This window comes from Pogoniulus pusillus, unplaced genomic scaffold (assembly GCF_015220805.1).
Source record: "Pogoniulus pusillus isolate bPogPus1 unplaced genomic scaffold, bPogPus1.pri scaffold_158_arrow_ctg1, whole genome shotgun sequence".
NCBI lineage: Eukaryota > Metazoa > Chordata > Aves > Piciformes > Lybiidae > Pogoniulus > Pogoniulus pusillus.
In genome coordinates, this window is record NW_026974591.1 from 8,769 (window position 1) to 36,345 (window position 27,577).

Sequence of the window (27,577 nt, forward strand, 5' to 3'; positions counted from 1 at the left end):
TTCCAGTCCTCTCCCATTTCTTCCCAACCCCCTTCAGCTCTACCCATTCCCCTCCCAGTCACTCACATTCCCTCCCAGGCCCTCATGCATCCCTTCCCACTCCATCCCAATGCCCTCCCAGTCTCCTCCCAACCCCTCCTGGTGTCTCCCAGTCCCTCTGGACCCCTCCCAGCCGGGCAGCAGAAAGGCAGCAGCAGGAGCACATCCCAGCAGTAAAAGGATGTGAAATCCACCCCGACACAGGCACACAAAAGCCTCTGCAGGCAGCACAGCCTCGGCCCCTAGCCCAGCCCCTGCTGAGCTGCCCTGGCACCGCTGCCTCTGGGGCTCCACTGCCATCAGCCCAGAGCCAAGCTGCAAAGGCTCCACTGCACCAGCACCAACTGCACTGCGGCACAGGCTGCTGGCACAGCTGCCTCTCTGCCCAAGCACAGCCCTGAGCAGCAAGTGGCACAGCTGCACAAGTGACCTGCTTTGGCCAGCACAGCAACGAGGCCCAGGCAGCTCTGCCTTCTGGCTGCCACCTCCTGCACAGTGCCCCCAGAGTGCCCCAGAGGGGAACAGCTCCCCGAGGGAGACCTTAGCTGCAGCAGCACTGCCCAGCAGCCTCTCCAGGGCAGAGGCCTCTCCCCACACCTGAACACCCCCTTCAGTTTTCACTCCCTCACACCCTGAGCTTCTCCTCTGCAACCATCAGCACACTGAAAGGCCTAAGAGAAGGCTTTAAGCAAGGCTGGCACTTGACACCAACTCACCACAGAGACATTTCTGCCCCCACAGCCACAGGAAATCCATTTCTGAACCAGCTGCAAGCAGCAATTGCATTTCAAACAGCTCCACGGCCTGGTACCAAAGCATCCCACCCTGCCAGGGCTTGGGGCTGAGGCTGAGTGCAGATCTGCAGCTGGGCTGGGGCAAAGCAGTTCAGCTCCCTGCAAAAAGAGAGAACAAACACAGCAGAGAACTCTCACCCAGGCACAAACAACAGAGACAGAAAGAGGGAGGCAACCTCCAGAGGACCCCAGGCCAACTTAGATGCCCACAATGCCCCTTCTGATGCCCCTGAACCCTGCTGCATGACCCCAGGCCCATTTTACCTGTCCCCAGACCCTTTTGAGGGCCCCCAGGCTCACTGCAGATGAGCCCAGAAGCCTCTAGCACAGCCCCAGAACCTTCTAGAGACCCCCAGAACCCCTCCCAAATCTCTCCCACGGGCCTCCCCATAAGGCCCCCCAAATCCTTCCCCAGGTTGTCCCCCCCAGGGACCCCCAAACCCCTCCCAGGCCTCTCCCCCGACCCAGCAGGCCTCAGCCTCTCCCACCCCCCCCAGGCCCAGGCCCCGCGGCCTCGCCCCCAACTTTGACCCCTCAGGACCTCCCCCACGGCCTCCCGGACCCCCCCCCCCCCAAATCCAGGCCCTTGCCCCCTCCCCCCCCCCCCGGGTATGTGTCCCTGCCCCTCCCCCTCCTCCCCTCCCTGTCCCCTCCAGGCCGCTGGGGACGCTCCAAGCCCTCCCCCCACTGACCACCGCCCCCCCCAACGGCGACCCCCACCCCACACAGACCTCTCCCCCTCCTCTCCGACCCCCACTCACCACCTCCAGGGCCCAGACGCCCCCCGGGCAGCCTTCAGAGTGGCTCTGTCCCCTGCGCCCCTCCCTGCGGCCAGGCCTGAGCGCTCTGTGCATGCGAGAGGGGAGGGGTCGGCGGGAACCGCCCCCGGAGCCACCTTGGTGAGGTCAGCGTCGCAGGCGGGACGTCGGCGCCATCTTGGTGAGGTCACCGCCGAGCCTGCGCTGCCGGCGGCGCCGTCGTGGTGAGGGCACTGCCAGCCTAGGAGCGGGCAGCGCCAGCTCACGGGGGGCGGTGCCAGCTTGCAGAGGGTCACTGCCAGCCTGCGGTGAGCCGTGGCGACTCGGTGAGGGCATTGCCAGCTTGCTGCGGGCAGCGCCAGGACCGCGGCGTTGAGCGCCGTATTGGTGAGGTCACCGCCGGCTTGCGGAGTTTCGGCGCCGTATGGATGAGGCCAGAGCCAACTCGTGGCGCTCGGCGCCGTATTGATGAAGTCACAGCAAGTCCGTCGCTCTTGGCGCCATCTTGGTGAGGTCACTACAACTCGGTGAGAGTAGTGACAGCTTGCAGAGGGTCACTGCAACTCTGCGGCGAGTGGTGGCGACTCAGTGAGGGCATTGTCAGCCTGCCGTGTGCAGTGCCAACTCGGTGAGGGCATTGCCAGCTGGCCGCGGCCAGTGTCAGATTGCTGCCTGCAGCGGCAGCCCGCAGCGCCATATTGTTAAGGTCACCACCGGCTTGCGGTGTTTCGGCGCCGCATTGATGAGGTCACAGCGAGACCGTCGCGCTCGGCGCCATCTTGGTAAGGTCACATTCAGCCTATCGCGCTTGTCGCCATATTAGTGAGGTCTCTTGCAGAGCTTAGCGCTCGGCGCCATATTGGTGAGGTCACCGCCGGCTTGCCGCCGCTCGGTGCCAACTTGGTGAGCTTAACGTCAACTCCGTGAGGGCAGCGTCAGCTTGCAGAGAGTCACTGCCAGGCTGTGGCGAGCGATGGCGACCTGGTGAAGGCATCGCCAAGACGGCAGCTTTGGGCACCATATTGGTAAGGTCACCGCCGGCTTGCGGCGTTGTGGCGCCCTATTGATGATGTCACAGCGAGACCGTCGCGCTCGGCGCCATCTCAGTAAGGTCACATTCAGCCTGTCGTGCTCATCGCCATATTAGGGAGGTCACATCCAGGCCGCCTGGGTCGGCGCATATTGGTGAAGTCACACCAACCCGTCGCGCTGAACGCCATATTGGTGAGGTCGCTTCCAGTCCGTCGCGCTCGGCGCCATATTGATAAGGTCCCCTCCAACCCGTCGCGTTCAATGCCATCTTGGTGAGATCAGTGCCCACTCGGTGAGGGCAGTGCCAGCTTGCAGATGGCCACTGACAGGCTGCGGCGAGCGGTGGCGATTTGGTGAGGGCCTCAGCAGCGCCCCCAGGCCAGGCTGCAGTGCTGCGGGGACAAGCTGAGGGCCTGAGTGGGCACTGGGGGGTGCAGGGCGGGGACGGGGAGGGGCTGGGGGATTAGTGGGGGCATACAAGGAGGTGAGTGGGGGTCTCTGGGAGGCCAGTGGGAGGGTCTGCGGGTCCCTGGGAGGTCCCGAGGAGGGTCTGGGGGTCCCTGGGAGGTCCCGGGGTTCCCTGAGCCCTCCCCCCGCAGGCTCTGGGTCTCCCGGGGGGCTGGAGGCCTGCGGGGGGAGGTCTCCTCCTTCCTGGAGCTGCTGGGGCTGTGCTGGAGACCATCGGCCGCTTCGGAGGGGCGGGGCAGGGGCAGGCCCCGCCCATGCCAGAGGACGCACCAATCAGCTGCTAACCAGTTCCTTCCCCCCAATAAAGCACCAAACTCCGCCAGGTGGACCCTGCCTTCATTTATGCTAATGAGGGGGCGGGGCACAGGGGTGACCATGCCCACAGCCCCCACAGGATCCACAAATCAGCTGCTGACCCTCCCAGTAACCCCTCCCCAACCCCCAACACATCTCCAAGGTACTCAAAGGCAGAGCCTGATATTGAAATGTATGCAAATGAGGGAGGCAGAACAAGTGGCAAACCACGCCCACGACAATCCACCAATCAGCAGCCACCTCCTGAACTCCTCCTCCAAAGGAAGCTCCAAATCTGCCACCATTCTATTGGTAACTGTGGGGCGGGGGCGTGGCCGAGGGGGCGGGGCCAGGCACAGCAAGGGGGAGAGGGCGTGGCTACAGAAAGGGCGGGGACTACACACAGCATGGGAAGAGGGCGTGGCCATGGAGGGGGCGGGGAATAGGCATTGCACTGAGGGGGCGTGGCTCAGAAAGAAAGGGGCGGGGACTAGACAGCAAGGAGACGGGGGTGTGGCTATGCAAATAAGGAGGCAGCAACCAGAGCCAGGCAAGAAAGGCCAGGGAGGGGGCGTGGCTCCGCAGCCCGGGGGGCGTGGCTCCGCCAGCCCACTCCTCCCGCAGCAGCAGACCCCTGCAGAGCCCTGCAGTGCCCTAGAGACATCTCCAGACTCCTACAGACAACTTCAGACCTTTCCAAGGCCTCTGCAGACCCTTACAGACCCCTGCAAACTCTTCACACCCCTAAGACCTCTACACACAGCCACAGCCTCCTCTGCAGAGCCCTGCAGCCCCCTCCACACCTTCAATGGATTCCTGCAGACACTTAACAGATGCCTGACAGAGCTCCACAGACCCCTGCAGACCTTTACAAGATGCCTGCAGACACCTGCGGGCCCAGAACAGAAACCTCCACACACCTGCTGAATGCTACAGACACTTGCACACCCCTCCAGCCTCCTAGAGACCTCTAGGGACCCCTCCCGACCTTTCCATAAAGCCCTACAGACCCCTGCATGTCTTTAAGAGGCCCCTAGAGACCCCCACAGACCTCTACAGACTGCCAGAGAACCATGCAGACCCCTACAGACACCTCGAGACCTTTGCAAGGCACCTCAAGACCTTCACAGCCTTTTGAGACACCTACAGCACCACAGACACCTCTACAGACCCCTAACCACCTCCACAGACACCCAGAGAGCTCCACAGACACCCAGAGAGCCCTCCAGGCCCCTAAGGGTACCTACAGATGCCCCCAGACCCCCGCACACGTGCAGACAGCGCCGCAAAGGCTACTTACGGTCTCAGATGAAAAACTTTAGAGACTGAAGAAATCAAAAACCAAACTGCCAGATTCCCTCACAAAACTTTCTACATGACCTCACCAAACCCCTTTCACTTCACATCGCTTCTGACACCCACTCTGGGAGCTGGACACTCCTTCTCTCCCTGATGCCGGGAGAAAGATCTGGTGAACGTGGCAGCACGTGGCAGAGGTTCAAGACTTAAGCAGACACCTGATTGCTACCACAGCTCAGAAACGACTGAGACACATGCCCTCCTCCCAAACCTAGCAGTTAGGAAGTGCTACAGCTGCACCAGATCACACTGGGATCTGCTTCTTGCACAGGATGCAGCAGATTCTGGTCCATAGCTCAGAGAGGATTGCTTAGCTACTGCTGTTTATAAACACGAACCAAAAACAACCACAACAACAAAGGCTCAGAGCTGGAAACAGTTCTCAGCAGTGCAGCAAAATCCCTTTCTTTTATTCCATAGAGAGGTGCTGCAGTGACCTCAGGGGTTTTTAAGGCAAAAGCTGCTTGCTGGAATCACAGAATCAGTCAGGGTCAGAAGGGACCACAAGGACCTCGTTCCAGAGACACTTCACACTAGCCCGAGCCAAAACTAGAACGGTAGGAAAAAAGGCAAATCACAAAACACAGGACTGCCTTAACTGTCCTACACTGTAACTAGCAGCACCAAGTCCCAATCAATTCAGAGCCTTGGCACTGTTTCTCCTTGAAGATTTTAACCCTGGACACAAAGGAGTCCTGCTCTCAGGCATGGGATTACAATAAAAGTGACTCAAATGACTAAAAAGGGTAACACAAATGCCTTTTCCTGACCAATCTCTCTACATGTTCCTATGATGCTCCACTAACTCCCTCCTTCAGAGTGGCTAACAGTCTCCAAGAGACACTGCACCAGCAGCTACCTTGAAGATCTGTAACCAGCTGAGTGAAGGGCTGTAAAACAAATTCACCTCCTTCAGAAAGCTTCTCATCAGTTACACAGAGGAGTAAGAGCCTGCTTCCATTCACATCTTTCTTTATCAGAACTTGTGCTCCCTGAGTCCCCGGGAAGCTCCTACAATCTTCCAGAGCACAAGCACAGGATTTTGTGCATGCTTTGATCACCCAGAGAAAACTTACAGAGCTGACGTGTTCAACTCTGGTTTTTCCCTTCCTTCACTCCAAAGGCCAGAGAAGAAGTAGTCAACTGCAAATGCCAAGCAACTTAACTCCCGAATGATGCATTTGAAGACAATGACCATTAAGGGCAAATGTCAAGCATCTTGTTAACCTACTCCAATGTGCCTTGTCTGTACTGAGTGCAGCCAGCATCCTTCATGCACTTCATGCTGCTTCTCTGAGGGAGCTCAGTTGTATGCCTCTCTTAAAGAAAGCATCAAGAATGAAATGGGACTCTCCTGAAATCAGAAGCACAGGCAATGCATAACCATTCTTTACAGCCCCAGTTACAAACTGGGCAGGCTGCAGAGGTGCGCCCAGGCCAACCTCATGGCATTCATCAAGGCCAAGTGCAAGGTCCTGCACCTGGGTGGGCACAATCCCAAGCACAACTCCAGGCTGGATGGGGAACGGCTGAGAGCAGCCCTGAGGAACAGGCCCTGGGGCTCTGGGCTGATGCAAAGCTCAAGAGGAGCCTGCAGTGTGAGTGCAGCCCAGACAGCAACCCTGTGCTGGGCTCCAGCAAGAGCAGTGTGGGCAGCAGGGCAAGGGAGGGGATTCTGCCCCTTGCCTCTGCTCTCCTCACACCCCATCTGCAGTCCTGGGGGCAGTTCTGGAGCCCCCAGCACAAGAAGGACATGGAAGTGTTGGAGCCAGTGCAGAGGAGGCCACCAAGATGCTGAGAGGGCTGCAGCAGCTCTGCTCTGAGCACAGAGTCTGATCAGTGACCTCACTGCTGGCTGCAGCTACCTGGAGGGAGGAAAAGTCCTACAGCTGTGCTGCTCAGGGACATGCTTTGGGGGTGACCTGGCAGTGCTGCCTTAAGGGCTGCCCTGGATGATTTGGAAGCTCTTCTCCAACAGCAACCACTCCATGCTTCTACTCCTCAGAACCTGTGCAACTGACTGCCAGAAGGAGCACAAACTCCACACAAAGCCTTACCTGACCCAGCCTCTTTGGCCACCTGCGTCTCGTGGGGGATGTTCCTCAGCATCTGCTCCTCCCGCATGAGCTGGTGCTGGGCTGAAACCTCCTGCTGCCTGGGGAACGGCCATGCTGCACCTGCTGCTCCTTCAGCTCATGCCATGCTTGCTGGAGAGAGCTGCAGAACCCAACGGCAGCACAGATTGACACGGAGGGGCTCTGGCAGCAGCAGCTTGAGTGCAGGCAAATCCATCCCTGCAGCTGAGCACAGTCATTGCTTTGGCCCAGAGCCGCTCGCAGTGGCGCCTGGAGGACCTCGGAGGCCTAGAGCGGCTTTGACCAGCGAGAGGAGAGCCCAGAGCGTCGCCTGCCAGCCGGAAGTGACGGCACGGAGGCAAGATGGCGGCGTGGAGCGAGCTGCTGCGGCTGTACTCAGCCCCGGGGGGGTCTTAGGCGGAGTTGGGGGGTCCCGGGAGGGGTCCGAGAGGGCTCGGGGGGGAGTGGGGGAAGGGGCTGGGGGGTTTTGGAGAGTCCCAGAGGGGCTTCGGGGGGGCCCCAGGGGAGTTTGAGGAGTCCCCGGGGGGGGATGAGGTGGCTGGGGGGGGCGAGCGTCTGGAGATGAGTCAGTGGTTGCCAGGGGTGCTTGGGGGGGTCGCAGGGGGATTTTGGGGGGGTCCAAAGTGGCTGAAGAGGGTAGGGGGAGGGTCTGGGGGTGTTGTAGGCGGCCCCGGGGTTGGGGGGGTTTGGGGGCGCCTTGGGAAGGGTCCGAGGTGGCTGGGGGGAGGGGGGCAGTGGAGCCGAGGGAGGGTCTGGGGGTGTCATGGGGGTCCCCGGGTGAGGTTTTGACGGGGGTCAGAGGTGGCTGGGGGGGAGGGGAAGGGTCTGTGGGTGCCGTAGAGAGTCCCAGGAGTGCCTGGGGGGGACTGGGAGCAGTGGGAGGGGACTGGGGGGACGCTGGGGGGTGCTGGGGTCCCTCCCCCAAAGCTCCTTGACCTGCCCTGCCAGGGAGGTGCTGCTGCCGCTGCCTGATGGCCTGGCACAGGTGGCACTGAGGGCGCTGGGCCTAGGCCTGCAGCCCCCAGCCCGGCCCGAGGGGAGGCCTCAGCAGCACCCCCAGGCCAGGCTGCAGTGCTGCGGGGACAAGCTGAGGGCCTGAGTGGGCACTGGAGAGCGCTGGGAGGGGACGGGGAGGGGCTGGGGGATTAGTGGGGGCATACAAGGAGGTGAGTGGGGGTCTCTGGGAGGCCAGTGGGCAGGTCTGCGGGTCCCTGGGTGGTCCCTAGGAGGGTCTGTGTGTCCCTGGGTGGGTCTGAGGGTCCCTGAGAGGTTCCTAGGAGGGTCTGGGGGTCCCTGGGAGGGTCTGGGGGTCCCTGAGCCCTCCTCCCGCAGGCTCTGGGTCTCCTGGGGGGCTGGAGGCCTGCGGGGGGAGGTCTCCTCCTTCCTGGAGCTGCTGGGGCTGTGCTGGAGACCATGGAGCGCTTCGGAGGGGCGGGGCAAGGGCAGGCCCCGCCCACGCCAGAGGATGCACCAATCAGCTGCTGACCCTCCCCGTCCTAACCAGTTCCCCCCCCCCCCCCCAGAAAGCACCAAACTCCGCCAGGTGGACCCTGCCTTCATTTATGCAAATGAGGGGGCGGGGCACAGGGGTGACCATGCCCACAGCCCCCACAGGATCCACCAATCAGCTACTGACCCTCCCGGTAACCCCTCCCCAACCCCCAACACATCTCCAAGGTACTCAAAGGCAGAGCCTGATATTGAAATGTATGCAAATGAGGGAGGCAGAACAAGTGGCAAACCACGCCCACCACAATCCACCAATCAGCAGCCACCTCCTGAACTCCTCCTCCAAAGGAAGCTCCAAATCTGTCACCATATTATTAGTTACTGGGGGGCGGGGCCAAGGGGGCGGGGCCAGGCACAGCATGGGGGAGAGGGCGTGGCTACAGAAAGGGCGGGGACTAGACACAGCATGGGGAGGGAGCGTGGCTATGGAGGGGCGGGGACTAGACACAGCATGGGGAGAGGGCGTGGCTATGGATGGGCGGGGACTAGGCATTGCGCTGAGGGGGCGTGGCTAAGGAAAAGGGGCGGGGACCAGACACAGAACAGGGAAGGGGGCGTGGCTCAGAAAGAAAGGGGCGGGGACTAGACAGCAAGGGGCAGGGGGTGTGGCTATGCAAAGAAAGAGGCAGCAACCAGAGCCAGGCAAGAAAGGCCAGGGAGGGGGCGTGGCTCCGCAGCCCGGGGGGCGTGGCTCCACCAGCCCACTCCTCCTGCAGCAGCAGACCCCTGCAGACCCCTAGAGACATCTCCAGACGCCTACAGACAATTTCAGACCTTACCAAGGGCTCTGCAGACCCTTACAGACCCCTGCAAACTCTTCACACCCCTAAGACCTCTACACACAGCCACAGCCTCCTCTGCAGAGCCCTGCAGCCCCCTCCACACCTTCAATGGATTCCTGCAGACACTTAACAGATGCCTGACAGAGCTCCACAGACCCCTGCAGACCTTTACAAGATGCCTGCAGACACCTGCGGGCCCAGAACAGAAACCTCCACACACCTGCTGAATGCTACAGACACTTGCACACCCCTCCAGCCTCCTAGAGACCTCTAGGGACCCCTCCCGACCTTTCCATAGAGCCCTGCAGACCCCTACAGACCTCTACAGACACCTCGAGACCTTTGCAAGGCACCTCAAGACCTTCACAGCCTTTTGAGACACCTACAGCACCACAGACACCTCTACAGACCCCTAACCACCTCCACAGACACCCAGAGAGCTCCACAGACTTCCAGAGAGTCCTCCAGGCCCCTAAGGGTACCTACAGATGCCTCCAGACCCCCGCACACGTGCAGACAGCACCGCAAAGGCTACTTACGGCAGCTGCGCTAAAACGCGTCTCAGATGCGGCGCCGCTGCCGAGCAACTCACCTGCCCAAACTCCTCTGCTGCGAGAGACAAAGAACGCAGCTCTGCCGGGGAACGCGGGAGGCTTCCCTCTGGCCCGAAACGCCCTGCCCGCCTGCCTGCCGCTCTGTGCTCGCCGCCACTCCGCTGCAGCCTGCTCAGCGCCACTGCCGCTCCCTGCGGCTCCGCCCGCGATGCTCCGCCCCGCTCCCACTAGGGCATGCGTCCGACTGCGGAGCCCGAGCGCCGGCCCGCCCCCCCGAGCGCCGGCCCGCCCCCCCGAGCGCCGGCCCGCCCCCCCGTCTGCCGCCTTCAACTCCTCACTCCAATACTTACAAATCCAAACCAGTTCTCAGCTCTCCTTCCCACCTCTCACCTTCCCCTCCTCTCCTCCCCTCCCCTCAGCTTTCAACTGGGGCTGTGGAGGCTGCAGAAGAGAAGGCAGAGCTTCGAGCTACGCTGCAGTATCTGAAAGGGACCTGCAGCAAAGCTGGAGGACTGTCTAAAAGGGCCTGTGCTGATACTCTGTGCATTTAAAAGGATTGCAGTGAAGCTGCTCCAAGAAAAACTTTAGAGACTGAAGAAATCAAAAACCAAACTGCCAGATTCCCTCACACAACTTCCTACATGACCTCACCAAACCCCTTTCACTTCACATCGCTTCTGACACCCACTCTGGGAGCTGGACACTCCTTCTCTCCCTGAGGCCGGGAGAAAGATCTGGTGAACGTGGCAGCACGTGGCAGAGGTTCAAGACTTAAGCAGACACCTCATTGCTATCACAGCTCAGAAACGACTGAGACACATGCCCTCCTCCTAAACCTAGCAGTTAGGAAGTGCTACAGCTGCACCAGATCACACTGGGATCTGCTTCTGGCACAGGATGCAGCAGATTCTGGTCCATAGCTCAGAGAGGATTGCTTAGCTACTGCTGTTTATAAACACGAACCAAAAACAACCACAAAAACAAAGGCTCAGAGCTGGAAACAGTTCTCAGCAGTGCAGCAAAATCCCTTTCTTTTATTCCATAGAGAGGTGCTGCAGTGACCTCAGGGGTTTTTAAGTCAAAAGCTGCTTGCTGGAATCATAGAATCAGTCAGGGTCAGAAGGGACCACAAGGACCTCGATCCAGAGACACTTCACACCAGCCTGAGCCAAAACTAGAATGGTAGGAAAACAGACAAATCACAAAACATAGGACTGCCTTAACTGTCCTACACTGTAACTAGCAGCACCAATTCCAAATCAATTCAGAGCCTTGGCACTGTTTCTCCTTGAAGATTTTAACCCTGGACACAAAGGAGTCCTGCTCTCAGGCATGGGATTACAATAAAAGTGACTCAAATGACTAAAAAGGGTAACACAAATGCCTTTTCCTGACCAATCTCTCTACATGTTCCTATGATGCTCCACTAACTCCCTCCTTCAGAGTGGCTAACAGTCTCCAGCAGACACTGCACCAGCAGCTACCTTGAAGATCTGTAACCAGCTGAGTGAAAGGCTGTAAAACAAATTCACCTCCTTCAGAAAGCTTCTCATCAGTTACACAGAGCAGTCAGAGCCTGCTTCCATTCACATCTTTCTTTATCAAGTTCTACTGTGGAGTCAGAAAACTTAAAGTTCACTTAGTCACAGGTTAAGTCGACTCTGCTGTTGGTATCCAACCCCATGCTGCTGGCTGAAGCAAAGTATTCCAGGGCTTGAAGGTGAGACTGCAACACGAGAGACCTCCTGTGCCAAGTGCTGCTTTGGGTTTCTGGGGTTGGGGTCAGGAGGGGATGGGTGGCAGGTGGCCGACTCCTGCTTTCTGCAAACAGAAACAGGCTAAGGTAATTGTGCACTGCAGGATCTCATTTTGTATTTACCTCTTGATCTCAACCCAGAGGGTTTTTCCTTGGCTGTGTTACTTTTGCCTCACTTCTGTGTTGGAGGGAAACAGGAGGTTAACCCATTACAGCACTGTAAGTTGTTCAGGCACTGGGAAAACAATTCAACAGGCCCCTGTGTTCCAGGAGGTTTATCAAGTAGCCTGCCAACATTTTCAGGTGCTAAAGAACTAATGAACATTCCATTTAGGAAACAGCTCCCTCATCCCATAGCAAGCAAACATTCCCCACTGTCACTAATCCTATAAAAGACTGATAAAAGACTTCATTGAATGGTTTAGGTTGGAAGGGACCTCTCGTGATGACAATGACCAACAAATGACTCCCTTCAATAAATAAGCCATTTGGGAAATTCCAGAGAGTACTTTTGCTAAACAAGTTAGTCTCTTTTCTTTTCCATGAGGTCTTTCTGTTGAAGCTCAGCATCTAAAAGCTCTGTACCTCTTCCCTGCCCTCCTGCCGCAGCCCCTCCACCTTTCCCCGGGCAGCCCCTGCCGTCCTGCCCCCACTCTTTGCCTTCCCCCGGGCAGTCTCTGCTGCTTTCCTCCTCCTCCTCTCCACTCTACATTACCAGCTTCTGCTCCATTACCCGTTCCATTACCAGCTGCTGCTGCTGATCTGTTACCAGCTCCAGTTGGTGCTCCTGCTCCATCTTTGCCTCCATCGCAGAACCCAGAACAAAACCTTCGAGGATCCAACCTCCTAGAGAAACCTCAGCCTCAGTAGCAACACAGACTTAGCACCCGTGAGCTAAGGTGGATGTTGCAGTGGGTCAGTAGCCCAGCCCTAAGGTAGCCCTCGCTAGCGGGGGGGCCAGCCAGGCCCCCCGGCCTTTGAAACCCTCCACCACACACCCGGTGCTCACCCGTGATGCCAGGCAGAGGATCCCTTGGCCAGCAATGGGCCCAGCTTGGGGCTGGGCTCCTCCTGCTCTGCTTATAAAGGGCACTGAGCAGGGAGGGCCAAGTGGCCACAGCTGGGGTGAGAGGAGACTTCAATTGACCTCCCCTTTTTTTAAGCTGCTCCAGGAGAGGCAGAAGCCTTTGGCTGCTCCCCTTTGCAGGGATAGGTTGGCTGTGTCCTTTGTGGGGTGGTGTTTTGGCTGTGTGCTTTGTGGGGTGCTTTTGCTTTTCTCTAAGCCACTCCTCCCCTTTGCTCTGCTTGGGATTTCTGTTCCTCCTTGGTATGCTGTGCTTAAAGCTGTGCTTGAAGTTGTGCTGTTTCCTTCATGAGATAGGTTTGCTTTTCTGCTTCCTGCCTTGCTCCTCTCTTGTTTTCACCTGTTGGGGGCCAGAATCTGCCTTCCTCTTGTTGCAGCCTGGCAGCAAGAGTCAGAGTCCCTAGAGCATCTCGTTGCTTCCTTTGCCCTTTGCTGAGACAGTACAGCTCTGGCCTCTGGTGTGGCTCTCGTTATTGTGGGGGGGAGAGAGCGACGAGGAGGGGGTGGGGGGGGAGAGAGCGACGAGGAGGGGGGGTGGGGGGGGAGAGCGCGCGACGAGGAGGGGGGGTGGGGGGGGAGAGCGCGCGACGAGCGCGCGACGAGGAGGGGGGGTGGGGGGGAGAGCGCGCGACGAGGAGGGGGGGTGGGGGGGAGAGCGCGCGACGAGGAGGGGGGGGTGGGGGGGAGAGCGCGCGACGAGGAGGGGGGGTGGGGGGGAGAGCGCGCGACGAGGAGGGGGGGGTGGGGGGGAGAGCGCGCGACGAGGAGGGGGGGGTGGGGGGGAGAGCGCGCGACGAGGAGGGGGGGGGTGGGGGGGAGAGCGCGAAGGGGAGGGATCTCCTTAACGTCTATACATTTCCGAGGGGCAGGGGTCAGCACTAAGGTGCCAGCTGCTGCTTGGTGGTGCTCAGCACTAGGACAAGTAACAACAGACAGAAGCTGCTCCGCCTCACCAGGAGCAGAGATTTCTTGGCTGTGAGCCTGACAGAGGACTGGAACAGACTGAAACCAAAACATTGCTCAGAACACAAAAGAACCTCTGAAGCGATGGCAAAAAGCTCAAGGAAAAGAGGTTGGATTTTCATGATTCTCTCCCTTAAAATATGTCAGACTAACAGCAGAGTGAAAAATGTGACATTCCTGCAGGTGGAACAGTTAGAACTGTGGCAGACATGATTGGCTGTTTTAATCAAGAAGTTCATTTGGCTTAAGCCTAGTTATAAATAGTGACAATAGATACACTAGGCACAGCATAGCAACAAGCTTGCATCAAAGCATTTCTAAAGCCTCTGCAACTAAGTCCTTCTTGACTGACAAGAGCATCACCTCACTGAATAAGCAATAAACTCTACCATTACAGCAGCCTTGGCCTCATAGATGACTCTCTTGCTTCGTTGCAGAAGTCCATCACCAGCCTGTGCCTGCAATGTCAAATGGAACCATGTCAAAACTGCTGACACTTTTCAGTTATGATCCCAACAGTTCATTCTTCAGACCTCCCAACCCTTAAGTCCCTTAAGAAGGAAGTGAAAAGCAATTGCTCTTGCATTTCATGCTGCCCAGACACTCCCAGCTCCTCCAGTAAGGCTAAGCATTCCAACAGGCTCATGCCAAACTCTCCCACAGTTGTTTGAGACCATCACAGCAAACTAACAGCAAGTTGCTGCTCTACTCTCAGACCACAGAGGCTGCCTAGGGAGTCGCCGTCCCTGCAGCTGCTCAAGAAAAGCCTGGATGAGGCACTTAGTGCCATGGCCTAGCTGACTGGAGAGGGCTGGGGCTAGGTTGGGCTGGATGAGCTTGGAGGTCTCTTCCAACCTGGCTGATTCCATGATTCTAAGTGTACAAATACCCCAGCTGTGTGCTTTGAACCTTGTCAATAAGCTTTCTGCAGAGACTGAATGATAAGAAACAGGTTGGTTGTAGTTATTAACAACCTTTGCCTGGATACCAACATTAATATTGGTTATTAATTGTGCATCACTCATAACGCACCCATTCCATGGCTCTTGGAGTTCCCACAGTGAGAACAGCAAAGGATGGCACACCCCAAGCACTCCTCACCACGTATTCACTGCCAGCACCCAACACGGGAAGACAGCCAGGACAGGAAGATAAATCACACGGCGTAACAATCGGAGCCACCGCAGCTAAGGGGGGAAAAACCAAACACCAACCAATATATCTCAAGCCACAACAAAGACTTACTTCAGCAGCACCATCCAAGATATCCTCCATGAACTTAACCATGTCCTCTGTCTTCTCCAGGTGTCTGTCTGGCAGCAAACACTGCTGGTTGGAGGCATTCAAGGCGACGGTAGTACGGATGGTCAGCTCGCTGGCAATGGAAAGCAGATGGGTTACAGGTTTGAAGAGCCACAGTGTAAAACACTGCAAAGCAAAGAATTCCTACAGCATGTCAGAGGGCGCTCAGTGAGCTTCTCCCTGTGTGTGTTCCCTTAAAGGCAAGAGGGGAAGGGGGAAGAGAATGGTACAGAAAAGCTTCTCAGCAGTACTTTGTCCCCTCACATCCGTGCAGGCAACGCGATGGAAGCTTACTGCATTTCACACCCCCACAGGTAGCTCATGACTTCCCCAGCAGCAAGAGATCACAGACAGGAACCTTGCACATGAAACGTACTACTAAGGTAACACAGGAAGTCTTTCAGCATGCAAAGGCAAAAGCACAACCCAAAACATTCCACATGGCCACAGTCCAGCTGAAGAACAAAAAACTGCTGGAACCAGTTCAGAGCAGGACCACGAGGATGAGCCAAGGGCTGGAGCACTTCTAAGAGGATAGGCTGAGGGAGCTGGGGCTGCTCAGCCTGAAGGGGACAAGACTCCAGGGAGACTTTAAAGCTACCTCCCAGTACCTGAAGGGAACCAGCAGCAGGAAGGCTGCAGAGGGACTTTTTCCATAAGGGTGTCTAAAGACAGGGCAAGGGGAATGGTTTGAAGCTGAGGGAGAGCAGGGCTGCTCAGAGTGGATCTGAGGAAGAAGTTCTTCAGCATGAGAGTACTTTGGCTTGCAGAGACAGAAACACTGTAATGCCTGTTCATGAATTTACAGCCAAGTTCACAAGCGTGCTTCTGTCAGCAATTACTGCTTCTATGCCCACCAATCACACAGTAGTGTGTCCTTTGTGAAGAAACAGCATCTGAGGCCAGCTGCACCAAGTATTCAGCGACAAAACAAAGCAAATCAACAAAACAAATCTCCTACTTACCCAGCCCAAAAAGCAAACACTTCTCTGCCAGAGAAACAGGCAGAAACATCTCAGCAGACAGACAGAAGAGCTTGCACCGGAGAAGCAGGTGAAGAAGCTCTCCTTTTTGGCACCTATAAAGCACCAGATCAATCACATCACTTTAACTTCAAATGAGAGACAGCTGCTTTTAGATTCACTGCACTCAGGTGTTCATCTAGAGACAGCCCACAGAAATCCAGAACTTGTGCTCCCTGAGTCCCCGGGAAGCTCCTAGAATCTTCAAGAGCACAAGCACAGGATTTTGTGCATGCTTTGATCACCCAGAGAAAACTTACAGAGCTGACGTGTTCAACTCTGGTTTTTCCCTTCCTTCACTCCAAAGGCCAGAGAAGAAGTAGTCAACTGCAAATGCCAAGCAACTTCACTCCCGAATGATGCATTTGAAGACAATGACCATTAAGGGCAAATGTCAAGCATCTTGTTAACCTACTCCAATGTGCCTTGTCTGTACTGAGTGCAGCCAGCATCCTTCATGCACTTCATGCTGCTTCTCTGAGGGAGCTCAGTTGTATGCCTCTCTTAAAGAAAGCATCAAGAATGAAATGGGACTCTCCTGAAATCAGAAGCACAGGCAATGCATAACCATTCTTTACAGCCCCAGTTACAAACTGACATAACTTTGAATATGCCTAATGCCCTGCAGAGTTAACTAAGGAAAACCTAAGTTACAGCTGTAATAGAGAAGTTAATGTAACAGAGGTCAAATTTAATAGAGGCATGAAATTGAACAAGGCCAAGGGCAGGGTTCTGCACTTTGGCCACAACAACCCTGAGCAGCACTGCAGGCTGGGGACAGAGGGGCTGAGAGCAGCCAGGCAGAGAGGGCCCTGGGGGTGCTGGCAGAGAGGAGCTGAAGCTGAGGCAGGAGTGTGCCCAGGTGGGCAGCAGAGCCAACGGCATCCTGGGCTGGCTCAGGAGCAGTGTGGGCAGCAGGACAAGGGAGGTTCTTCTGCCCTTGCGCTCAGCACTGCTCAGGCCACCCCTTGAGTACTATGTCCAGTTGTGGGCTCCTCCATTGCAGAGAGCTGTTGAGGTGCTGGAAGGTGTTTGGAGAAGGGCAGCAAGGCTGGGGAGGGGCCTGGAGCACAAACCCTATGAGGAGAGGCTGAGGGAGCTGGGGGTGTGCAGCCTGCAGCAGAGGAGGCTCGGGGCAGAGCTCACTGCTGTCTGCAGCTGCCTGCAGGGAGGCTGTAGCCAGCTGGGATTGGGCTCTGCTGCCAGGTAGCCAGCACCAGAACAAGGGGACACAGTCTCAAGTTGTGCCAAGAGAGCTATAGGCTGGTTGTTAGGCATTTAGTGCCAGGGTCCAGTTGATTGGTTAGGGCTGGGTGCTAGGTTGGACTGGATGATCTTGGAGGTCTCTTCCAGCCTGGCTGATTCCATGATATGGCAAATATCCACTTTTACTTACCATCAGAAACAAAGGACGCTCCATCTTTGAAGACCACAACAGCAGGCAACTCAGGCAAGGTCACATACTGAAAGAGGTGTTTTCAGTTAGTCCAGGGAAGATGAAAAGACTTTGAAAGACACCAGCAACATTCAAATGTGGAAATGTCACTCATTCAAGTACAGTTTTCCCCATTATTTTCTGTTATTCTTATTGTGACCTTCCAGTAGCTGAAGGGGGCCTGCAAAAAAGCTGGGCAGAGACTTTTTAGGCTACCACGTAGGGACAGGACTAGGGGCAATGGAGCAAAGCTGGAAGTGGGGAAGATTCAGACTGGATGTGAGGAAGAAGTTGCTCAGCAGGAGAGTGGTGAGAGCCTGGAATGGGTTGCCCAGGGAGGTGGTTGAGACCTCATCCCTGGAGATGTTTAAGGCCAGGTTGGATGAGGCTCTGGACAGCCTGCTCTAGGGCAGGGTGTCTCTGCCCATCGCAGAGGGGTTGCAACTAGATGATCCCTGTGGTCCCTTCCAACCCTGACTGATTCTAGGATTCTAGAGGTGATTAGTGGGAAGCTCCAGCTGGCATGAAAACTAGCTTTACTTGTAACAGTTTAATACAATATACCTACTGAAAAATAACTCAGCTTCCTTTTTTCAACTTGATCTGTTTTCAACTCATCTTTGCAATACCAATTGTACACCTTTAAAACCAGAGAGGACACTAATGAAAAGAAGCTTCACGTCTAGCCTGTATTTGTCATGTCCAAAGGCCCATGGAGACTTGTACATGGAGGAGCTCTTCAGCCTCTGTAGAATTCCCAGTCTGACAAAGAAGATTGGAAGATTCCTGGCAAGCCACTGTGCCCAATCACCTATCTGCTTTGCCAGGGCTCATTCTGCATTTCTAGTTGACAAAGCCAAGTATTTCTAAGAAGCTCCCACAGATACAGTAAACATGCCAACTGCTATTTCTGGTCAGAGACATCACTGTTGTTTGCAAGCTCCACTCAGTAATGACTGTGCAGAAGAACATTCAGGGCTTACACGTACTACCCACTGCAGCAGGTAAATGCTAACTGCTTCTAATCAACAATGCAGACATGAGAAGCTACTGGACTCTACCAGACTCCAAAGAAAGAACTGACTTGACAAGGTTAAAAAGAGGTAGCTATGCTAACAGCTATAACTTACCTACTTTATCCAAAACGTGGCAAATTTGAACACAAACATTGCAACACATTCTGTTCCATACTTGTCTCATTCAAAGGCTATCCAAATACCCTTTTCTAACACTCAGTACTTATCTGCACAGAAAAAAGGCTGCTCTTTTTGTTAGACTTAGTACAGCCATCTTCAAGTGGTAGACAGTAAATAGTATATGTAACCCTAAAGGACAAGAAATTCAAACTACAGAAATACATCTGTAACCATCACAGAGAAAAAAATCAGCATTACATTTATATGAACCAGATCTATGGCAGAAGAGAAGAGAGAGGAAACAAATCTGAAGAACTACTCAGAATCTTCAGTCTTAGAGCATATGCATGTCTCCTTACCTCCAGCAGAAAGGAGAGCTGTGCTTAAAACTACTGCTGTGAACCAGTCTGCCTTTCTCTTTCAGTACTTTAGTGATGTTCTTATCTGCATCCTAAAAAGACAGAACAAACATTTTTTTCCTCAAAATACAAATTCCATTATTTTAGTAAAGAAGTACAGGAATCATCTCCAATACTCAAATCAAGACAACCTCTATCATAAACCAGTATTTACACATCAAACAATCCAAAAAAACTACTATACAATGGATGCACTTACTGCAGAGGCACTCTAACACTTCACTAATAAAGCTGCTTGCTCTCAAACCTTGGCATTCATCAACAGTCCTTCCTTGCCCCCAGCTCACACACAGCTGTGTACCAAACGCAGACTTTCTGTAGCACTAACATAAGACACAATTTATTATTAAATGAGAACTTCAAACTTTGATTGAGTCTTCTGATTCTGTGGCAGCAAGTCACATGGTGCTTCTTAGCCTCACGTTTAGGTCTCACTACAGCACGTTCCTCTGCTGTGAATACAGCTACTGAAGTGGAAGCCTATTTGACAGTACCTCACTAACTGACCAGCAGTGAGATTCTAAACTGGAAGGGAATGGTAAATCAAATTGCTGAACGTTCAATCAAAAGCTGAATGTTAAATCAAAGGCCATCTATTGAACGAGTGTCAACGTGACATTGAGGGATAAAAAGAAAACCACAAATGACTGTTGGAAGAATTCAGCATTAGAATATTTTCCAAGAGTCTTAAGTTCAGATTCCCATGAGCAAAAGCTAAACACGTAGCCTCCAGTGCTCTCTTATTTGCCTTAGCAATGACAGCTCTTTGAGTTGAAATGCAACACAAGATTTTAAAGCCTTATTCAAGCAAATTGTGTTTACAGGAACATGCTCTGCTGTCAAACTGCAGCAGCAGGAAACCAACCAAACAACTATTTGTTGTCTTTGCACACAGCGCTAAACAGGAACTCCTTTCTGCCCGTGTCTGCAGTAGTCTGGAGTTCCTGTTGGTTTCTTTTACAGGGATTCTCCTGCCTCTATTGGCAAGTATATTCACATTGCAACACATCCCACAAGTAGGGAAAATGAGTGGATTTCTCTCCTCTGACAAGTCGTGTTACACTACCTGGCTGGCACAAGCTTGATGACCACATCTGGAAAAGCAGAAGTCATCCAGAGGTGAAGAGAGGCCTCTGCATACTTGCCTGGAGGCTTCATGCATTACATTTCCATAAGGAACAAGCAAAGGGAAACTCATTCTGCAGTAGATACAGAATGGAGATGCTGCTCTTCCCTTTCACTACCAGATACACAGTACTAATCCCATGTCAAAGCCTCTCTTTTTCAGATACTGTAATAAACTCACTGAAACCCTGCTGCAAAGGTTAAAATACATTAGGCTTCTTCCAGAGCTCAAAGACACCTTGAAGACCAAGCTATTAAGGGAAAGAAGACTTATGCCATTGAAAATGTTGCCCTGAATAAAAGCAGTGTTTTACTTTCTCCAAGACCACTAACCTTCACATACTGTCCAGCCAAGTCAGCCACCTCTGCTGTGAAGCAGCCAGATGCATCGATGGCACAAACAGCCACAGCACCCTTCTGAATTCTATTCAAGTCCATGCAGACTCTGTCATCATCCTACAAAAGTTCAAGTGACAGGGTAAAGAAATACAAAATATTGGTTAAAATATCCCCCCCACGGAAGAAGAAATGAAACATTCAATACAAAAAGTGATGGCTGGACAAGAATGGCAGAACACTCAGCCTTTGGCAAACCCAAACACGCCCAGGAAAAGATGGATTCTACAGGACTGTCATTTTAGGCATCAGAGCAAAGATCATTTCTCCAGAATCTCTCACCTGACAGAAGGGCTATGTGCCTCTGGGCATGTATATATGCACGGACAAGTAAACACACGTTTTACCTGCACACATGCACACACAGAGCCAACGGCTTCAAGATGCTACTGCATAGTAAAGAAACTGACCACCACTGTGTCATCTTCTTGTACCAGCCAAGACTTCTGTCTGTTTAGCACAGAAGCATGCAGAGTCTTTTTCAGAAAGCAAATGGTTGTAATCAGTCTACTACTCCTGGAACTCCACATAATAAACCCCATTGTCTTAGTGTTTTAATGATCCAAAGCCTTTCAGTCTGCATTGCTCAATCTTTGTTGGCCCACTGGCAATGCTACTGGTCAAGAACCACACGTGGACAACATCACAGCTTATTTTCCTGGCTAGCCTTCAGTTTCTTATTTCCTCTAGCACAAGCACAGAATGAGTTAGAGTTGGAACACACCACAAGGATCATCTAGTTCCAACCCCCCTGCCATGGGCAGGGACACCTCACACTAGATCAGGCTACCTAAAGCCTCATCCAGCCTGGCCTCAAACACCTCTTGGGACAGGGCTTCGACCACCTCCCTCAGCAATCCAGCCCACAGACTCATCACCCTTATGGGGAAGAACTCCTTCCTAACAAAAAAGCTGGGCAGGGACTTGCTCTACCAGGCCAGTTACATTTCCCAACAACTAAACTGCCTTGTGCAAATATGCAACAAAGCAACAGAGGAGCCAAGGGAAAATACCTCTCACAATTCTTTCTCTATTAGCAGTCTGTTCCTTTCCTATTCCATCTCCTACAACAAGAGGACCTGACTCAAAAGCAACTCTGTCAAGTACTTGCAAGATTGAGCTACAGGAGAATGTCTGAGGTGCAAGTAGTGTGGTAAGGCTTTAGACTTCTTCAACACTTTACCAGCCATCATGGATTTCTTTATCAACCAGTAGCACACAGTCCAGTCTAAGTTTCTTTCTTCACAGCTCTACGAAGCTGAGGCATCTTTTTACATTGCATTCATCTCGACAAGGGAAACACCACCATAATGGATGCACCCTCCAGGAAAATGCATACAAAAGAGACAGAAAGGGATGGGATATTGCACACAAATATCAAGAGGCCTATCACAAATGCCAACAGCTTCTGAGAATGACGATAGAGCTCCTGGTCTAAGGATTGCCGATTGCAGGGCGCTGGCAGCTCTACTGCAAGTTCTTTTGAGGGCATCTTTGGATAATGGCTGAAGACAGGAAACTATCCAAAAAGAACAACGAGTCTAAACTCATGCATTCAATTCATCCGTTGAAAACTGAAGCAATTCTATCCATGAAAAATTATCCCTCTTAACCTTCACCAGAACAGACAGAGGAAAAGAACAGTAACGACAGAAAAAAGGAGTGCAACAAAACCCTTTCCCATCAAGGTAAAAAGTCTCAGTACAAAAGTAGGCAAAGCAATTTTTTGCTCTCTAAAAGCCCAATGAGCAATGAAAGGGAAACACTGAAGAGGGGCAGTGTGCTGTGTAAAACCACTGTTACCATCCGAACCTGTCACTTAGCAAAGCTTGTTCTGACTATCAGTGCAACAGAGCATTTCTTCCCTAAGCTATAAATTACAGCTTTGGGGGAAAAAAACAACAAAACACCACACCTAGAGTCACTAACACTCAGAGACAGTGGTGGGCTCACTTCACATATCACAATAATCCAATCCAGGGACACCTAAGATCCCCAGTGCAGCATACAGAGGGCACGAGAGGATGCAAGAGTTCATTAGAACACAGTGCTACACTGTGCTCCTTATTCCTACCTTTCAAGCAGCAAAGAAGAAGATTGTTTACTATCAGTCACCCTGACAGCCAGTCCCCAGGAGCTGGAAAGTCAAGTCATGCACGATGGAACAAAATTAAGGTGACAGATATGCAATTCATACTCACAGCACCAAAAGAGGGAGCCTGGTTAGGGCTCCGCGTGTCACGGCAGCTCACAGGCAGGCAGCTTCCGCGCGGCCGCCATCTTGACTGTGGCGCCCGCGACGGCCAGAGCTGTGCGTCCCGGCAGCCAATAGGAAGCCCGCTTGTGCGCGCGTGTCCGCCATATTGAGTGCGTCACGGCCAGCCAATGGGAAGGCCGCTTTGGCACGGCTGCCATCTTGAGTGTGGCTCCCCGCGGTCGACATCTTGAGTGTGTCTGCCGCGGCCGCTCTCTCTGCGCAAAACGGCACCTAGGCGCGGCAGACACGCGTACGCAATTTGCGTACGCCCCCGGGCGCGGCGGAGACGCGTGCGTCCTCCATTTGCGCACCGCACCCCCCGCCTAGTCGCGGCGCAGACTGGCTCCGAAAGACCCTGCCTGCCTGCCTGCTTGCCGCTCTGTGCTCGCGGCCATTCCATTGCAGCCGGCTCAGCGTCACTGCCGCTCCCTGCGGCTCCACCCGCGATGCTCCGCCCCGCTCCCACTGGCGCATGCGTCCGACTACGGAGCCCTAGCGGCCCGCCCCCCCAAGCGCCGGCCCGCCCCCCCCGAGCGCGCCACTTTTAACTCCTCTCTCGAATCCTCACAAATCCAAACCAGTTCTCAGCTCTCCCTCCCACCCCTCACCTTCCCCTCCTCTCCTCCCCTCCCCTCAGCTTTCAGACACTTCAATCATGCACGGCCTTTAGAGACGAGGCAGGAGAACGGGGACCGCCGCGGCTGAGGAACTGCAGTGTGGACAAGGAAACACACGGTGGCAGCACTCAGCACCGGCGCCACACCGCAGCCGCTACACAACTGCAGTACCCACGACCAAACACGGGGGGGCAGCACAGACAACCGAGAGCGCCTCTGCGCCCGGCCGGGGGCAGCGCCTTCAGCCCAGCACCGCTCTGCCTATTGGCTTTGCCAACAGCACACCGCACGCAAGGCACAGCCCACGCTCTGCCACTCCTACACACTCAGTTTATAGGGACAGCTCTCAACTCCAGCTGGGGCTACTCAGGACTTTCTTGATCTACTCTTGAGGGATTTAGAGACAGCAGAGGAGACACAGGGGGAGCTGCTGACACCAGAATTAAGGCTGTTCTGCAGGAGCTAGAGGAAAAACACAGCTCTTCTGCCAGATGAGGGCCACAAAGATGAGCAGAGGACTGCAGCACCTCTCCTGGGAAGCAGGACTGAAAGAACTGGGGCTGTTGATGCTGCAGAAGAGAAGGCAGAGCTTCGAGCTACACGGCAGTGTCTGAAAGGGACCTGCAGCAAAGCTGGAGGACTGTCTAAAAGGGCCTGTGCTGATACTCTGTGCATTTAAAAGGATTGCAGTGAAGCTGCTCCAAGAAAAACTTTAGAGACTGAAGAAATCAAAAACCAAACTGCCAGATTCCCTCACACAACTTCCTACATGACCTCACCAAACCCCTTTCACTTCACATCGCTTCTGACACCCACTCTGGGAGCTGGACACTCCTTCTCTCCCTGAAGCCGGGAGAAAGATCTGGTGAACGTGGCAGCACGTGGCAGAGGTTCAAGACTTAAGCAGACACCTCATTGCTATCACAGCTCAGAAACGACTGAGACACATGCCCTCCTCCTAAACCTAGCAGTTAGGAAGTGCTACAGCTGCACCAGATCACACTGGGATCTGCTTTTTGCACAGGATGCAGCAGATTCTGGTCCATAGCTCAGAGAGGATTGCTTAGCTACTGCTGTTTATAAACACGAACCAAAAACAACCACAACAACAAAGGCTCAGAGCTGGAAACAGTTCTCAGCAGTGCAGCAAAATCCCTTTCTTTTATTCCATAGAGAGGTGCTGCAGTGACCTCAGGGGTTTTTAAGGCAAAAGCTGCTTGCTGGAATCCTAGAATCAGTCAGGGTCAGAAGGGACCACAAGGACCTCGTTCCAGAGACACTTCACACTAGCCTGAGCCAAAACTAGAATTGTAGGAAAAAAGACAAATCACAAAACATAGGACTGCCTTAACTGTCTTTCCAGCTCCCTCACACGTTTGGATCCTAGCCCCATTGAAGAACAATACAAATGCGGTTTAGAAAAAGCACTTCTTCTGCTTATAGACCCAGCCAGGAATGGCCTAGCCTGGAATCCCCTGCACCATTCTGCAGCTTCCCAGCTCCCTCACACACTGGCAAAAGAAACATTCTCCTAGATGCTTTCCTTTGAAGCAGAAACACGTTTACATCCTAGCCCCATTGAAGAACCATAGAAATTCGCTTTACAAAAAGCACTCCTTCTGCTTATAGACCCAGCCAGGAATGACCTAGCCTGGAATCCCCTGCACCATTCTGTAGCTTTCCAGCTCCCTCACACACTTGCAAAAGAAACTTTCTCCTAGCTGCTTTCCTTTCAAGCAGAAACACGTTTACATCCTAGCCCCATTGAAGAAACATAGAAATGCCGGTTAGAAAAAGCACTCCTTCTGCTTATAGACCCAGCCAGGAATGGCCTAGCCTGGAATCCCCTACACCATTCAGCAGCTTTCCAGCTGCGTCACACACTGCCACAAGAAACTTTCTCCTAGCTGCTTTCCTTTGAAGCAGAAACACGTTTACATCCTAGCCCCATTGAAGAACCATAGAAATGCCGTTTAGGAAAAGCACTCCTTCTGCTTATAGCCCCACTCAGGAATGACCTAGCCTGGAATGCCCTGCACTATTCTGTAGCTTTCCAGCTCCCTCACACACTTGCAAAAGAAATTTTCTCCTAGCTGCTTTCCTTTGAAGGAGAAACACGTTTACATCCTAGCCCCATTGAAGAACCATAGAAATGCCGGTTTAGAAAAAGCATTCCTTCTGCTTATAGACCCAGTCAGGAATGGCCTAGCCTGGAATCCCCTGCACCATTCTGCAGCTTTCCAGCTCCCTCACACACTGCAAAAGAAACTTTCTCCTAGCTGCTTTCCTTTGAAGCAGAAACACGTTTACATCCTAGCCCCATTGAAGAACCATAGAAATGCCGGTTAGAAAAAGCATTCCTTCTGCTTATAGACCCAGCCAGGAATGGCCTAGCCTGGAATCCCCTGCACCATTCTGCAGCTTTCCAGCTGCATCACACACTGGCAAAAGAAACTTTCTCCTAGCTGCTTTCCTTTGAAGCAGAAACACGTTTACATCCTAGCCCCATTGAAGAACCATAGAAATGCCGGTTAGAAAAAGCATTCCTTCTGCTTATAGACCCAGCCAGGAATGGCCTAGCCTGGAATCCCCTGCACCATTCTGCAGCTTTCCAGCTCCCTCACACACTGGCAAAAGAAACTTTCTCCTAGCTGCTTTCCTTTGAAGCAGAAACACGTTTACATCCTAGCCCCATTGAAGAACCATAGAAATGCCGGTTAGAAAAAGCACTCCTTCTGCTTATAGACCCAGCCAGGAATGGCCTAGCCTGGAATCCCCTGCACCATTCTGCAGCTTTCCAGCTGCGTCACACACTGGCAAAAGAAACTTTCTCCTAGCTGCTTTCCTTTGAAGCAGAAACACGTTTACATCCTAGCCCCATTGAAGAAACATAGAAATTCCGGTTAGAAAAAGCACTCCTTCTGCTTATAGACCCAGCCAGGAATGGCCTAGCCTGGAATCCCCTGCACCATTCTGCAGCTTTCCAGCTCCCTCACACACTGGCAAAAGAAACTTTCTCCTAGCTGCTTTCCTTTGAAGCAGAAACACGTTTACATCCTAGCCCCATTGAAGAACATAGAAATTCGGTTTACAAAAAGCACTCCTTCTGCTTATAGACCCAGCCAGGAATGGCCTAGCCTGGAATCCCCTGCACCATTCTGCAGCTTTCCAGCTCCCTCACACACTGGCAAAAGAAACTTTCTCCTAGCTGCTTTCCTTTGAAGCAGAAACACGTTTACATCCTAGCCCCATTGAAGAAACATAGAAATGCCGGTTAGAAAAAGCACTCCTTCTGCTTATAGACCCAGCCAGGAATGGCCTAGCCTGTAATCCCCTGCACCATTCTGCAGCTTTCCAGCTCCCTCACACACTGGCAAAAGAAACTTTCTCCTAGCTGCTTTCCTTTGAAGCAGAAACACGTTTACATCCTAGCCCCATTGAAGAACCATAGAAATTCGGTTTAAAAAAGCACTCCTTCTGCTTATAGACCCAGTCAGGAATGGCCTAGCCTGGAATCCCCTGCACCATTCTGCAGCTTTCCAGCTCCCTCACACACTGGCAAAAGAAACTTTCTCCTAGCTGCTTTCCTTTGAAGCAGAAACACGTTTACATCCTAGCCCCATTGAAGAATCATAGAAATGCCGGTTAGAAAAAGCATTCCTTCTGCTTATAGACCCAGTCAGGAATGGCCTACTCAGGAATCCCCTGCACCATTTTACAGCTTTCCAGCTGCCTCACACACTGGCAAAAGAAACTTTCTCCTAGCTGCTTTCCTTTGAAGTAGAAACACGTTTACATCCTAGCCCCATTGAAGAACCATAGAAATGCCGGTTAGAAAAAGCACTCCTTCTGCTTATAGACCCAGCCAGGAATGGCCTAGCCTGGAATCCCCTGCACCATTCTACAGCTTTCCAGCTCCCTCACACACTTGCAAAGGAAACTTTCTCCTAGCTGCTTTCCTTTGAAGCAGAAACACGTTTACATCCTAGCCCCATTGAAGAACCTTAGAAATGCCGGTTTGAAAAAGCACTCCTTCTGCTTATAGACCTAGCCAGGAATGGCCTAGCCTTTAATCCCCTGCACCATTTTGCAGCTTTCTAGCTCCCTCACACACTGGCAAAAGAAACTTTCCCCTAGCTGCTTTCCTTTGAAGCAGAAACACGTTTACATCCTAGCGCCTTGAAGAAACATAGAAATTCGGTTTAAAAAAAACACTCCTTCTGCTTATAGACCCAGCCAGGAATGGCCTGGACAGGAATCCCCTGCACCATTCTGCAGCTTTCCAGCTCCCTCACACACTGGCCAAAGAAACTTTCTCCTAGCTGCTTTCCTTTGAAGCAGAAACACGTTTACATCCTAGCCCCATTGAAGAAACATAGA

General features: G+C 53.3%; 1 protein-coding gene and 1 long non-coding RNA gene across 23 annotated transcripts; both read right to left on the reverse strand.

The window, feature by feature from the left end:
- Nucleotides 1-168: 168 nt before the first annotated feature.
- Nucleotides 169-22,617, reverse strand: LOC135173950 (protein disulfide-isomerase TMX3-like). 22 transcript variants are annotated; one of them, XR_010301582.1, is made up of 8 exons: nucleotides 22,525-22,617; nucleotides 20,261-20,383; nucleotides 19,800-19,896; nucleotides 18,743-18,834; nucleotides 17,209-17,275; nucleotides 15,756-15,868; nucleotides 14,734-14,863; nucleotides 13,688-13,946 (listed from the first exon to the last, which is right to left on the reverse strand). XR_010301582.1 is itself a non-coding variant. In XM_064141167.1 (6 exons), the coding sequence occupies exons 1-6, from the start codon at nucleotides 16,262-16,264 to the stop codon at nucleotides 6,938-6,940; spliced, it is 489 nt and encodes a 162-aa protein (XP_063997237.1). In that variant the 5' UTR covers nucleotides 16,265-16,628; the 3' UTR covers nucleotides 6,920-6,937. The 22 variants fall into 22 exon arrangements, 6 of the variants coding, with proteins under 6 accessions (XP_063997238.1, XP_063997237.1, XP_063997241.1 ...); XR_010301580.1 differs by lacking the exon at nucleotides 19,800-19,896 and having other exon boundaries at nucleotides 22,525-22,613; XR_010301581.1 differs by lacking the exons at nucleotides 19,800-19,896; nucleotides 22,525-22,617 and adding an exon at nucleotides 21,507-21,521.
- LOC135173953 (uncharacterized) lies at nucleotides 5,124-6,892 on the reverse strand. The gene is made up of 2 exons (XR_010301595.1): nucleotides 6,802-6,892; nucleotides 5,124-6,098 (listed from the first exon to the last, which is right to left on the reverse strand). It is a non-coding gene; the product is annotated as an uncharacterized LOC135173953 (long non-coding RNA).
- Nucleotides 22,618-27,577: the final 4,960 nt, after the last annotated feature.

What these genes read in the sequence shown, in the direction of transcription:
- LOC135173950 (XM_064141166.1), bottom strand. Translation starts at nt 16,264, where the DNA reads ATGCTGGCTGCACTCAGTACAGACAAGGCACATTGGA. An exon ending in TGGAGAAGACAGAGGACATG is followed by an intron (nt 14,676 to 14,772) that starts GTTAAGTTCATG and finishes TTCCCCCCTTAG; the next exon opens with CTGCGGTGGCTCCGATTGTT. An exon ending in CTCCAAGAGCCATGGAATGG is followed by an intron (nt 13,947 to 14,520) that starts GTGCGTTATGAG and finishes TTGACATTGCAG; the next exon opens with GCACAGGCTGGTGATGGACT.